Genomic DNA, 15,477 nt, shown 5'->3' on the forward strand with positions numbered 1-15,477 from the left:
AAACATTGGAGGTAGAGAGGCACAGTCACAACATAAGAAGAAACCGAATAAAAAAAAAAGAAAAGAAACATAGGAGAAACAAATTCTTATGCTTATTGCAAACGTATAAATATTAAGATAAATTGCTAATGAAGGTGCACGAAAACCTAATTTTGCCACAAGTGGTGACCTAGCTGTTACCTTTCTAATTAACTTTTGCTGTGCTTCACCAATTAGGCTACAGCAGCCGCCGCCCATTCTCTTGAGTATTTGTCCATGTGCACAATGTTAGCCCAGGGAGTCTTAGTCAGTGCTTCTCCCAGCATTGCTCGCCCCAGTGGCTTTATGACTATGGCGTTTCCTTGCTGAGTACGCGGTCATGGGTTCGATGTTGACAGGGGCGGCCTCCTTTAAATGGGAACGAATTCGAAAAACGGTCGTTCACTTAGATTTAGGTGCGCGTTATAGGGCACCCGGCTGCCAAACCTGATCCGCTGCCGTTCACTGCGGCTTCTCTCGCAACCCCATTTGAAGTTTTGAGACACGTTAAACACCGTACCTGATTTCTATCTTAACAGTTCAGATACACATATACGAATACCGTCTCCACTGAACTACCAGAACTTTCCAGATCTCGCGCAAACAGCGTTCATAGTCGTAATACTTAGGCAATTATACGTGAATTCAATACCATTACTGTATTCTTTCTTCGTCGCTATCACTTAGGGAAAACGGAAAAGCAGGAAGGTAGTTACAGGTAGGACACCTTTATACGCCGGATCCCAGTTTGCAAAGAGTAAGTACTACGAAGCTATGAGCCTCGCACCGTCGTATAAAACGACACGTTTGTAAAAAAATTCGTTATATCACAGGCGACTATGTATACGATTTGCAATCTGCATGACTCACTTTGCTGAGCTCAGCCTAAATTTTACGATGACCGCAACATTTCCTCATGGAGGACCGAACTCCACCCCAGATTTCAATTTCCTTACCTTGTCTTCTTGAAAGTGTTGGTGTCCACTCTTGAACTGTGGGAGAATACTTTCTAACTTTTCCAGAGGAACAGAACCACTGTACTGGATTCTCATTTGCGTGAGTGCCTGTTTCAGTTCTTCGCTTTGTCTACGCGACTCAACCATTGCCCTCAGTAGGTCGCCATCCTTCTGCTCGTACCTGCAAAAAGTAAGCACGAAGTACGAAGAATGTCTTCGCGATGAGTAAAAATAATTGTAGCCTGCGGAAAAGTCTGTTCTAACCATCTTATGCGCAGTTAACATATCATCCATAATTTGGTTGTTTGGCTGCTAAACAGGATGGTCCCATTATGGAATAAAAATCATTCTTTACATTGACACCTTCTGAAATCTGGTCTGTGCCAAAAAAAAGGAAACAAAATGAACCACACAAACATTGCTTCACTGGTTGCTTTCTGATTTTCTTAAATACTTTACTACCGCTTAGCAGAGTGCTTATTTGTTAGACATATTTTGTTTGAAATATCTTTTTTTGCTGCTCTCACAAAATAAAAGAATAGCTACACAGTCGAAGCTTAGCAATGTGCTTGTTCCTTCTTATGGCAGCGTTGTCATCATAAACCACTTCTACCCTGTTCACAATAATTGTGGGTGGTATTCATGAGTTTTCACGATAGCAACCAATAACCTAAAACTCACCTTCCACAATGTCTCAACAGCTGGCACATACTACGGTTTTAGCAATTATTGACGCTCACAAAAAGGTAAAGATGCAATGGTGAACGATTACTATTAGGAATAACGTAACCTGAGTTACCGAGCCGTCGTCTGTGCTGTTCGCAAGCACTGTGTTTCAATAATGTTATATTATTTTTGAGCTTCTTTTTTAAAAAGAAAGTATACTAATGAATGGAGCGGCTTAAGGGGACACTAATGGCAAATACTAAGTCGACATGGACTGTTCAAATACCATTCCAGAAACCTCGCAACGCTTGTTTCGTGCCAAGAAAAGACTAAGTTTACGATAAAATTGTATCCGAAGGGTCCGAATACGTTTTTCGAAACTGGAATCACCTGCCCATCAACTGAAGGAGTGGTGACGTTGCAGACGCCATCACCACGCTTTGCTGACGCAAGTCAGTCGGCCCCCGACAGACGGCGGCACCGAGCCAAGACGGAGCGGCGGATTCGCCGCTGCAGCTGCTTTTCGGTCACGTGGCGTAGACACTTCGGGCCTCCCACGACATTCACGTGGAAGTTGAATTCTCTGCTACTTGCAGTTTGCGCGAGTTTCACGAGCCAGCCAAATCAGCGCAGCACTACGCGATCACGAAAGTAGTGAAACGCGAAAGCGTGGGCGGCGCACAGTGGAGCGAAAACGAAACCTTTCGACCGCCCACGTCGTTCTCAACGGTAATTTCAATGAGTTCTCTTTTCTAAACATGGAATGGAGCTCGACACGTAGCATTTTACATGAGCCTATAATACCACAGGAGGATGTTTTTGCAACGAGTAGTTCAGTACTAGTGACAGAACTTAATTGAGGAGTGCTTTCGTCATCTAGAAAGTGCTTGAATGACCTGGGGAGTATCTAAACATAAGCAGCATTTACCTCGATTTCTCAATTATTAAGGCTCTGTTCGCGTTAATATTGACGCCTTAGAGGTTCTTGAGTACTAATCTATCACTTCAGTTTGACTTAGTATTTGCCTTTAGCGTCCCTTCAATGATGCCTGAGCATGTTGAGTGTTATTTATCTTAATATTGAAGCCATCCATACAAAACGACTCCCTTATACACAAAAAAAAGAATTACGCGGAACCTGCTTAAACGGGGACTATATATATATATATATATATATATATATATATATATATATATATATATGCGTGTGTGTGTGTGTGTGTGTGTATGTGTGTGTGTGTGTGTGTGTGTGTGTGTGTGTGTGTGTGTGTGTGTGTGTGTGTGTGTGTGTGTGTGTGTGTGTGTGTGTGTGTGTGTGTGTGTGTGTGTGTGTGTGGACAGGCCGCCACTCGAATCTGAACCTGGCAACGTTTTACGCTAGAGCGTTATCTAGCGAGGCGAGTCTAGCAGTGCTATTGGAGGAATTAGAGGGCAGTAAACGGGATGTAATAGGGCTCACTGAAGTTAGGAGGACAAAAGAAGCATATACAGTGCTAAAAACGGGAACGTCCTGTGCTACCGGGGCTTAGCGGAGAGACGAGAACTAGGAGTCGGATTCCTGATTAATAAGGATATAGCTGGTTGCTATAGAATTCTATAGAATTAACGAGACGGTGGCAGGTCTTCTTATGAAACTTAATAAGAGGTACAAAATGAAGGTCGTACAGGTCTACGCTTCTACATCCAGTCATGATGACCAGGAGTTCGAAAGCTTCTATCAAGACGTGGAATCGACGATGGGTAAAGTCAAAACAAAATACACTATACTGATGGGCGACTTCAATGCCAGGGTAGGCAAGAAGCAGGCTGGAGACAAGTCAGTGGGGGAATATGGCTTAGGTCCTAGGAATAACATGGGAGAGTTATTAGTAGAGTTTGCAGAACAGAATAATATGCGGATAATGAATACCTTCTTCCGCAAGCGGGATAGCCGAAAGTGGACGTGGAGTAGTCCGAACGGCGAGACTAGAAATGAAATAGACTTGATACTCTGCGCTTACACTGGCATCATACAAGATGTGGATGTGTTCGGCCATGTGCGCTGCAGTGACCATAGGATGGTAAGAACACGAATTAGCCTAGACTTGAGGAGGGAACGGAAGAAACTGGTAAATAAAAAGTCAATCAATGAATTAGCGGTAAGAGGGAAAATACAGAAATTCCGGATCAAGCTACAGAACAGGTATTCGGCTTTAACTCAGGAAGGGGACCTCAGTGTTGAACATATGAACGACAATCTTATGGTCATCATTAAGGAGTGGGCAATAGAAGTCGGTGGTAACTACGTTAGACAGGATACCAGCAAGCTATCGCAGAAGACGAACTATCTGATCAAGAAACGCCAATGTATGAAAGCCTCTAACCGTACAGCTAGAACGGAACTGGCAGAACTTTCGCAGTTAATCAACAAGCGTAAGACAGCTGACATAAGGAAGTATAATATGAATAGAATTGAACATGCTCTCAGGAACGGTGGAAGCCTAAAAGCAGTGAAGAACAAACTAGGAATTGGCAAGAATCAGATGTATACGTTAGAAGACAAAGCTGGCAATATCATTACTAATATGGATGAGATAGTTCAAGTGGCTGAGGAGTTCTATAGAGATTTATACAGTACCAGTGGCACCCACGACGATAACGGAAGAGAGAATAGTCTAGAGGAATTCGAAATCCCACAGGTAACGCCAGAAGAAGCAAACAAAGCCTTGCGAGCTATGCAAAGGGGGAAGGCAGCTGGGGAGGATCAGGTAACAGCAGATTTGTTGAAGGATGGTGGGCAGGTTGTTCTAGAGAAACTGGCCACCCGGTATACGCCATGCCTCATGACCTCGAGCGTACCAAAATCTTGGAAGAACGCTAACATAATCCTATTCCATAAGAAAGGGACGGCAAAGACTTGAAAAATTATAGACCGATCAGCTTACTGTCAGTTGCCTACAAACTATTTACTAAGGTAATCGCTAATAGAATCAGGAACACCTTAGACTTCTGTCAAGCAAAGGACCAGGCAGGATTCCGTAAAGGCTACTCAACAATAGACCATATTCACACTATCAATCAGGTGATAGAGAAATGTGCAGAACATAACCAACCCTTATATATAGCTTTCATTGATTACGAGAAAGCATTCGATTCTGTCGAAACCTCAGCCGTCATAGAGGCATTACGGAATCAGGGTGTAGACGAGCCGTATGTAAAAATACTCAAAGATATATATGGCGGCTCCACAGCCACTGTAGTCCTCCATAAAGAAAGCAACAAAATCCCAATAAAGAAAGGCGACAGGCAGGGAGATACGATCTCTCCAATGATATTCACTGCGTGTTTACAGGAGGTATTCAGAGACCTGGATTGGGAAGATTTGGGGATAAAAGTTAATGGAAAATAGCTTAGTAACTTGCGATTCGCTGATCATATTGCCTTGCTTAGTAACTCAGGGGACCAATTGCAATGCATGCTCACTCATCTTGAGAGGCAAAGCAGTAGAGTGTGTCTAAAAATTAATCTGCAGAAAACTAAAGTAATGTTTAACAGTCTCGGAAGAGAACAGAAATTTACAATTGGCAGCCAGGCACTGGAAGTGGTAAGAGAATACATCTTCTTAGGGCAGGTAGTGACGGCGGATCCGAATCATGAGACGGAAATAATCAGAAGAATAAGAATGAACTGGGGTGCGTTTGGCAGGCATTCTTAGATCATGAACAGCAGGTTGGCATTATCCCTCAAGAGAAAAGTGTATAATAGCTGTGTCTTACCAGAACTGACCTACGGGGCAGAAAGCTGGGGGCTTATGAAAAGGGTTCTACTTAAGTTGAGGTCGACGCAACGAGCTATGGAAAGAAGAATGATGGGTGTAACGTTAAGGGATAAGAAAAGAGCAGACTGATTGAGGGAACAAACGCGAGTTAATGACATCTTAGTTGAAATCAAGAAAAAGACATGGGCATGGGCAGGACATGTAATGACGAGGGAAGATAATCGATGGTCATTAAGGGTTACGGACCGGATTCCAAGGGAAGGGAAGCGTAGCAGGGGGCGGCAGAAAGTTAGGTGGGCCGATGAGATTAAGAAGTTTCCAGGGACGACATGGCCACAATTAGTACATGACCGGGGTTGTTGGAGAAGTATAGGAGAGGCCTTTGCCCTGCAGTGGGCGTAACCAGGCTGATGGTGATGATGAGACTTGAAATGCGTGAGAACGACGCCGGGGTATCACAAAGATTTGATAGCGTCTGCCGCTTAGATGTTTCGTGGTTGCCTTAGATTGGCCGTACACGAGCATGCGCTATTATGTTTTAGCCCCTATACACCAAGCGATCAAATAGTGAGCAGATTTACCATTACATGCTGGTAATACAGAGAAGCCAGTTCTCTTCGTTGAATTAAAACCGATATACGCTAAATAGTTAATTATTTAGTTATGGGGTTTTATGTGCCAAAACCATCATCTGATTATGAGGCACCCCGTAGTGGGGGACTCCGAAAATTCAGACCACCTGGGGTTCCTTAACGTGTACCTAAATCTAAGTACACGGGTGTTTTCGCATTTCGCCCCCATCGAAATGCGGCCGCCAGCGGCCGGGATTCGGTCCCGCGACCTGGTGCTTATGAGCCCGACACCATAGCCCCTACGCAACCGCGGCGGGTCGCAAAATAGTTCACAACACTGCGCACACCGCAGCTGATAATGCGCGTCGCATGTTTGCTCCTCCAAGAGATATTTCCCTGTACTGTAGTTACCCATGCACCGAAAAGCTTCCCTGACGTCCTCATTATGAAGGGACATTGCGTTAAGTTCACAAAGTACGATCTAAAACATATCTAAATGGTTTCACAGCACGCGACAGCAATAGTTTCAAGCAGTGCCGTTCAGGCTCGCCCAAACCAGAGAGGAGGAAAGGCTCGCCGCGCGCCTTTTCTTCCTCGCCCGATGAAAATATCTATGCATTCCGCATCACGCCGACCGCCATATAATGCTACGCATATCTTGAACTGTGAACTGTTTGCAAAATCCTGCGTTCCAAATGGCTGAGACAAGGTCGGCTGTATCGTCGTGTTTCATTCTACGGCCAAGTGGACGGCGAACAAGCAAGCGTCAGCAGCAAGAAGAAAATATGGTGGCAGTTCGACACACTCAGCAGCCATACGGTGGAAAGCTCGTGGCGACCGGCATTTCTACAGCTTCGATTGGACAAGTCCACCACAAGACAGGGCAACGGCGGAGTGAGCCACAGTGATGGCCATGTGTCATTACTCGATTTCTTAAGGAAACTCTAGCATTGGCAGCAAATTTCGCAGTCAGAGCTTGTCCTCGTCATTTCCTGTCCTTGTTCCTTGGTGTGTGCTGTAATTCACAGTAACATGGAACACCGGCTACATCAGTATCATATCTTGTCCTCGTTCAGGGAAGTTCTGTTAAATTTTTTTTGTCCCGCTTTAACGGTCTCACCAGTTTCGGGTCCCCTTAAGTCACCTTCCATCCTCACTGGTAGGGTGTTTAACAGGGCGGCCCCATACCCCTTTCTCTCCCACTTTTAGTATAGGCTCAGGCATTTCTGGCCAAGGTGCGACGCCTCCATTTGCACGCATGGCGCACGGGGGCCGGCGCAAGCGGTCGGGCTCCGAAAATGTCTCGCGCCTAGGCGCGTAATATTACCGCGGACAATCGGCCGTTTGTCACTATTCTGCAGATGTCAGCCATCAACCCTGCACACAAGGGATTTGAACTGCGAATTCTCTCCCTGCGTTAGAAAAGGGTTAATCGAGCTTCACGTGCATTTTTTGGACCTACAGACCACATAATGCTACGAATTAAAATTTCACCTTTTCTGTAGCTCTTGAAAATGAGTCCACAGTCTTTCCAGCAGCACTGTGAGGCTCTCGGCATGCTCATTTGACGAGACTTCGTTCTGACCGCTTGAAGGTGAGCTTGGTGGTTCTGTGTCAAGAGCATCGGTGTCGATCAGCAATGGCTTTCAGCATCCCGTAGGACCCAACAAATTTCTTACGTAGTTTTTTTGGAGCCAAGTTTCCTTGGAAAATTTATGCTTACATATAGACAGCGTAGAAACAACTTTCTTAATCTTCTCAAACCGCTGCCTTTTTGTCATCCCGGTTTCAATGAGGTCAAAATGATTTATAAGTAGCGTCGGCTTGGCAACGTTAGTTAGGGAGGCGAATGGATCAGTTACATGAAGAATCTAATAATTATACTTGTTCGTAGTCCATACATTCAGTAACCTACATCCTTCAGAAGCCATCGTTATTTTTAATTTCTTCTGTTTGATTACTTGCTTAAACATATTTACTGTGCTAAATAGCAGAGCGTCACCCGATGAAACATCTAGAGCACATTTAATGTTTAAGTACAGTACCCCGGCTGTGGCTACTGTAGTAGAAGCACAAGCTTCAATGCTGCACTCTAACGAAAACTCTCGGCAATGCAGCGCTTAACTTCTTTTTTTTTGTCTGTCACTGTGCGCAAATGCTAGTTCAGCTGCAGAGCCCAAAAATGCGCCAGTTTCTCGAGGCAGCGGCAGTATACACATTGACCAAGAATTTAAAAATACTCTTTTAGCTAGCAGACGTACACGGGGATGTTAAGGATCCTCAGCTGTTCAAAAACAAACACAGCTTGTTCAGAATCATGGGGCTATTCTCCTCGGCAGTAACAGGTAACCAGTTCTACAGGCAGCTATGGTAAGCCCCGATATTGTGCAGCTTTAGGATGGTAGTAATAGAGATATCAAGGGTTTGCATGGTACGCACCAATCGCAAATTTCAGCGAACATTCTCCTAGAAATCTATGTCATCCGACCGCCTGAGCGGACGAAAGGTACAGCATCTGCCTATCGTAATTATCATTATTAATTTTTTTCTCATTCCATACTTTCGCTGCGACAATAACTGATAAACAACTAACCACATATTGCAGTGAGGACAGAGAATGCGTTAAGTGGGCAGCACGCATGTAAATCGCGTAGCAATGCTACCACTCAGCAGACCTGAATCTCTAATAACGGAATATTATTTTTAATCGCCCCGTCTTCATAGTTAACGCAGATGAATGCATTCTCCATGAACACTCAAATAAAACGCTGGCCCTTAACGGCCGCGTACACCAGAAAGCAGGAATATTGCCGTTTCTACGTAATTCTGTTATCCCATTTCTACATTATGTCGCCGTTTCTGACGAGTTTGCTAAACGCCAACCAGTACTTTATCGGTTCCTTCCCGAGGTGGTTTGCACTAAGGTGTTCAGTATGAGTTGGAGAGTTTAGGACAATTATTTTCTCATTCAATCACAACGCACTATTACTGCCTATAACCGCCCTTATAGTCCGCATTTACAAACTAGGCTCATCACCTGACTGTCGGCTCGCTAACAGTGTATAATAAACATTCTGAGCGGCAGTATAACGAAGGTAAATATACTTGGTACCGAAGCTTCCACAGGAGCCCATACGTTTAAAATATGGCGGTTCATCGGCGGTTCATGGGGCTTAGTGCCATCTGCATGAGGAGGGAACACTTCCGGCGGAAGAAAGAATTATGTGACGCCATATCCGTTAAAAAAGAAGTGACGTCATTGTGTTTTCGATGGCGCAAAATTTGTTTCGGTGACCTGCCTTTAGAGCTATATATTCAAATGTTCCGCCATTCGACTTGATGGGCTTTACAAGCTTTCTGAACGGAAAGCGATGCAGGAAAAGCCAGCTGTAGGTTTGTCGAAAGCACACCCCTGCACAGAACATACTTTCTTAGTAGACCGACGAAAGCTTTAGGGTGTAGAGTGCTTGTCCTATCGTCAGACGCCAAGCCCTTTAGCCAGCGCAGTCGCACGAAAGCAATTGAACAATTATCTGGCGGTCGTAACACGCCACTTTTGAGTGAACAGGTTAAGAAGCGATGAAACTACCCAAATCACCTAATTCAGACACACGTCGGCAAAGCAATACAGCGCGACGTGTCAGGGGGCGTATTTTACCAGGTGAACCTCACGAGCGCGCCTTTCTGCACATTTGAAGAGCTGTGTTGCATTGCGAGTGATAGTGGCGCCAACGCCCACTGTAACGATGGGCGCTGAAAAAAAAGTATTTATTAATAATAATGAAATTAAATACACTTGTATTTTCTTTACTCCTCACGAATATATAAAATTGACCATAAATTTTATTTTCGTTCAATTAATCCAACTGTGCTTCGCTTGAAATAAAAACGCCTTTTTTCTTTCCCAATGTTTCTTGCCTCCAAACATAGTGGCGGTTCAATCGCTGCTCCCATAACCACCCTTGCTTACGTCAGTGACACTTTTTACTGAACCACTTTTCGCCCAAAGCTTCGCGACCTATTTGGATAGACCTTGGTATCACGTTTAAAAGCCCCGTCAGTGCAGCTATGACTCGCTCTGTCAAATATTCACTAAACATGCGTTTTGGCAGTATTTTTAGTGCCCAATTGCACGCCGCCGCAATCGTCAACGACACGCCGCCGGCAAGAAAAGGGCAGCGGGGTAATCGCAGACACCAGCACCAACCTCTTGATCCAGTTAACTACTTTCGCTGCACTGCTTCTTTTGCGCGCTCTTCGCCTCGCAACAGCCTGATAGATAAGGAAAGCCTGTCGTGGTAGGCAATGTTCAAACAAAATTAAGCCAATCAGACAATGAAATCACACGAAAGCAACCTATGATAAGCGAAAGCGCATTTGAATGGGCTGTAGAAAAAGCCTTGCCGGTCAGCGTCCCTGATTGCGTCGGAGGTTAGGCAAGCTTTAAGTCAGGAGAGTGGATTCAAGTCAGAATAGAATACTTTTATGGTATAGCGTTCAATGTTTTGGATAGCGGTGTTCCCATAACCGCATTCCCCGTGGAATTCTGATCAGGAAAAAAGCCACACCCGTGGTAAATGCAACCCCGACACGCTGCCTCCATACAGCTAACTGCTGTAGGTAAAAGGTGCAGCCTAGGAAATGTGAACCACACGAGGATATAAGTGCCCGTGAACTGGCTCAGGGGTTATCTTTCCTTCAAAAATTTGCCCGATTATTTACGTGGAAATTGCAGGAGAGGGCAAAGCACCGTAACCGCTGGGCTGGTCATAAAGACGTTTCGCATTCTCATGGTTATCCGCTTAGACGCGTATTATGGAGAGGCAATGCGGCAGCCAGACGGAGAATGACATCGACGAACGACGAAGAAATACCTGCTCTACGAATATCGTCGGTCGTCTCCGTCGAGTCCGTGTCAATATTGAGCTGAGTATGTGGAATGGTATGAGTAGGAGGCAGAAGTGAAAGCTGTCGCGTGCGGCGAAAATTTCAGCAAAATTCGCTATCAGTGCGACACCGCGGGCATATGCATCATCAGCGCTTATGCTGTAAAGGTCGAAGTATTTTTCTTGTCCTCTGGTGGGCGGACGCGGGTTAATATTGCCACCGCTTGGTCAGGTCTGTATAGCGATTCTTATTTTAATGTTATTGTGCGAACTCGCTATTTCATTTGGCATCGGAAATTTACGTAACAAATCGCTATTAGGTATTCTTATATTACAATAAAAACATTGAGGTGTACTTGAAGAAGAAACCGATTATTCCTCTATAAAATGCTGCCAAAGTCACAGACACAACGTATGTACCTTTTGATTTGGCCTTCTGTTTGTGCTTGAGTCTCTTCATTTCACCCAGGAGTACCTGTACGTTGCCTGTGCGATCTGCGAGGAGAGCTCGCAATTGCTCGTTCTCCTCCTCAAGGGCACGAAGCTTGGAGTCGTCAGTGGTAGGCAAGTGGAAGACACCTGAAGGATGCAATAACGCGGAAGAAACGCCAGGTTCAATCTGAGCACTAAGGTGAAAATCCTACAAAGTATCATATACAAAACTCCAGCACATGAGGCGGTGCTTAGTGAATGTAAGAAATTATCGAGCATCACCTCGCTTAAGCTCGCAAGAGAACGATTGCCGAGGGACCCACCTGTCGCAACAAACGTTTTGACCTGCGATTTTGAGGCAAAGTTTCAGAAGGAAGATATTCTGGGAACTTTCTTAAATAAGCATCCTCATCAGTACTAGAAGTCAGTTTAAGTACCAGGCGTGGCGAATAAGTCTCGAAGAGATCTGTCTATCCATATTCAGCTGAGCCAACCTTCTACCTGCAAATGCGATAGTAGTATGCCCCTATCCGCGGTGACTTTTGCTGTTTTCCGTGCTTTCGATTATGGACCCCGGGGCATGTTGCTGCCAACCTGCTTGCTCTGGTAGGTGACCACGTCTTGACTTTCGTACCGACAGCCACTCAGAGCGGCATACGCTTCTGCAGCATTGCCCCTGCCTCGACGCCACTTCACGACCGCAATAGCCCAGCAGCGTTTAACCGTACAAGCCCCAGCACTCTCCCGTGTTTTGGCCTCTACCACATTTACATTTTAACTTTGAATATGCGTCGTTGCATCAGCGTTTGATTGTTAGCGATATGCTCGGTAGGAAAATTATTGAACCTGCGTCAAATACTTGGTTCTCGAAAAGCGTGGCAGGTGAAGCTTCCGTGTAGATTATTTCCGTCACGCCAAAACTACTAGAAGAACCGTCAGTGCTTCACAATGTACTGTCTTGACCTTCAGGTCTGCATTATACGAACTACTTTCTACAAATCACCCTGTGTACCTTTATCAGTGCACATCTGAGCTTTAAAAAAATGCCTCAAGACATTGTTCTTTATGTGAAAGCGTCAAATGGCTCATTGAGCAAAGTGCCGGCGTCCTGCGTCTATAGCAGCGAAGCGGGATTTAAATTTCCATTGGCTGCGACGCCACGTCACGGCGGGGTTCCCATTGGCTACAACGCAACAGCACAAGCTCGCTTCGTCGGAGCAGAGCGGCCGAAGTGAACACCCGCTGCCGCAGTAGCGTGCCAGGTGTTGCCTGGGGGGAGCGGGCATCACCGCGACGCCACGTCACCCTCTCTCCCGCTCTCGTAAGCCCGCGTTTTCAGCACGTTGCTCGTCCGCGCAAGCTGTCGCCTGCGTTCCAGCTGCGCCTCGGTAAGGCCAAATCAAAACGTGCCAAGCGTCCTAACGCACTAGTTTGCCCGCGAGGAGTTCATAACTCGAAGGACTGCTGAGCGCCGTTGAATTGGACATTAATGCTTTCGCATTCACAAGTCCTAAGTAGTGCTTACGTGTGCTGGGGTTTTCGAACTATTAAACGTTCGTATATATTAAACGACACGTTCTCTGCTCTGTGCAGCACTATGGCCACACCGGTACGCGGTATTGACTCTTTTCTAAAAGGCGAATGTTCACCATAGATTTGCTGAATAAACCACCTATCGCATTATAAGCGACATTTAGCACTCAATGCTAGCACTTCTCGCTCACTTTCGATGTTATTTGTGAGTGAGTCTGCGACTTAATTTCTATAATATCACTTGAACTATTGCCGAATTAAAAGTAAATTAATGTAATAGCGCACCAATTTCAAGGTTCTTGTATGCAACGTCGCCGAGAAAGAAGCAGGAGTTTTCAAGTATGTTCCTGCATCCCATCAGAAAAAGTTTTTCGTGGCATTGAAGGGCTACCTTGATAAGTGACACGCTTTGTGGAAGTGATTGCTGCTAAATTCACGTTTATTTACTGAGTACCTAAAAAAGACGTATATTTTTGACTGGGTCCCGCTCAAGCTGTTTCACACTTTCACCTTACCAATCACAGCGCGCACCGTGGACATCCGCTAGTACAAAGGTTTGCGCGGACGCGAGCGAAAAAAACACGTACATTGTCATAGGCCGAATCCAACGTGTACACGATCGTTTTACTGCCTACGCCACGCGCCTCCAAATAGCTGGTCAGTTTCGCTATCGCAGATAATCACGCGGTCTGCTAGTTCCTGTTGCTCAAGAGAGACTCAGTAAGTGGATTCTCAGGCTACAAGGTTATTTATATATCGTTGTCCGCAGGTATGGCTCGCGACGCTAAGATGGTGATTGTCATTATACCCCGGTGCCGCTGACACTGATGCCGATACCTGCGTGTCCCACGCTTCTCGGCTGCACTGCATTGCCGAGGAGCATTGATGTGAGCATGCTCGTGAAACTTCCGTGACAGCCTGCAATCATTGCCTACCGATGCTCGATCATCATCTGGTAAATTGTATCCAATGTACCACTTAGTGCTTTTTATTTATTTATAACAATACCCACAGCGCCCGTAGGTATTACATCGGGGTGGGGGGAAGGAAACAAAGAACCAATAAATAAAGCAGGCAAAACAAAACATATACCCGGAACGCTTTCATACTCATGAAATGAGTATGAAAGCGCAACCTGCGCATGCTCACGCAGGTTGGCTCTTTTTACCCTTTGAAAGCGTCGCGCTTCATTTTGCCGGTTCCACCCCAAAGGCTTTATTTTACTTTTTCCTGTCGGCGACGCAGTTCTTTGTTGTCGAATCGTGTGCATGTCAAGCGGCATTTTTCACTTTTTCGTAGCCCGGCGTTTTATCTACTTATTTTGCTGCTTTATGGCGGAGATATTGAGTGTAACCCAGGTCCATCAACTGCTGAACAAATCCAAGAACTGTTAAAGGGTCAAAGTGCTATACTTTTCAAGTTATCGCAGCTCACCGCAGGCGTTACTGACGTTAAAGCTCGCCTTTTTTTCGTTGGAAACTAAGCTAGCAAAGATCGACACAATTGAAAAAACCTTGGCTAACGTTGAAGATTAGCAGCGACAAGATAATGATGCTTTGGCAGGCATGATTAAAAAATTGGACGACTTGGAAAATCGTGGGAGGCGCAATAATTTCCTTTTTTATGGCTTGGCAGATTCTAATGCCAATGAGACGGCAGCCCTGTCTGAGGAACTTATATTAAGTCTGTGCACTGCGAAGCTTGAATTGCCTTCGTTAGCTATTGAACGTGCACATAGGGTGGGTAAATTCTGCGCAGGAAAAAATCGGCCCGTCATTGTTTGTTTCAATTCTTTCAAAGACCGCCATGCCGTGCTTGCAAAATCATTCAAGCTCAAGGGATCGAGCGTTGCTATATCTGAAGACTTTTCCCGTACTGTCTGTGATAAGCGAAAGAAATTATGGGCGTATGCCAAACAAAACAGCGACGAAGGCTTGAAACCAGTTCTGAAGTTTGATACGCTTCACTTGGGGAGCAGGCGCTTTCAATGGGACGGCAAAGCCGGCGTTGCACGGGAGCAATGACAAAGTACTGTTAATGCTGCGATGTGCCCCGTCAGCGTTCTGTTAGTCAACTGTCGCAGTGACAAAAATAAAATTGATGATTTTCACTTTTTTCTTCGTACTATCCAACCGACCATTGTTTTGGGAACAGAATCTTGGCTTGACCCGACTATCACAAGCACTGAAGTATTTCCGGACACGTACGAGTATTTTCGTCGTGACCGCTGTGCACGTGGTGGAGGGGTGTTTATTCTTGTCCACAATATTATCCCATGCGTGCAAATGGAATTTCCGGATAATGTAACTGAATCGATGTTTTGTAAAGTAAGGCTACCGAATGGGAAAGCAACTGTTCTTGGGTCATTTTACAGGCCTCCTGGTCCTTCTGTAGAACCACTAGTTCATTTAGCCAATTTTCTTGAAACTATTAGCAATGAATGCCTTGTTCTAGGGGGGGGGGCACTTTAACCTTCCGGATATTGACTGGTCAGCTGGGGAACCAAGGGATACTGCTGGAGGGAGCCTATACTCAAATTTCTTTGATATTTTAGATCAGAACACTTTCTATCAGTATGTGCACGAGCCATCACGCACTGACGGAGCAGGTCACGTACTCGACCTTTGCTCTGTAACGTGCCTGATGTTGTATACAAT

General features: G+C 45.3%; 1 protein-coding gene across 1 annotated transcript in view; it reads right to left on the reverse strand.

Moving 5' to 3' along the window:
• The window catches only part of LOC142563432 (uncharacterized), a 71,102-nt gene that overhangs the window by 23,632 nt on the left and 31,993 nt on the right, over nt 1-15,477 (reverse strand). Inside the window, exons 7-9 of the mRNA XM_075673987.1 lie at nt 11,276-11,434; nt 7,464-7,578; nt 975-1,155 (exon numbers count right to left, since the gene is read on the reverse strand). Coding sequence (XP_075530102.1) covers nt 975-1,155; nt 7,464-7,578; nt 11,276-11,434 — 455 coding nt within the window. The remainder of the gene's footprint in view (nt 1-974; nt 1,156-7,463; nt 7,579-11,275; nt 11,435-15,477) is intronic.

Source organism: Dermacentor variabilis, chromosome 11, assembly GCF_050947875.1.
Source record: "Dermacentor variabilis isolate Ectoservices chromosome 11, ASM5094787v1, whole genome shotgun sequence".
In the NCBI taxonomy this organism is placed as follows: Eukaryota; Metazoa; Arthropoda; class Arachnida; order Ixodida; family Ixodidae; genus Dermacentor; species Dermacentor variabilis.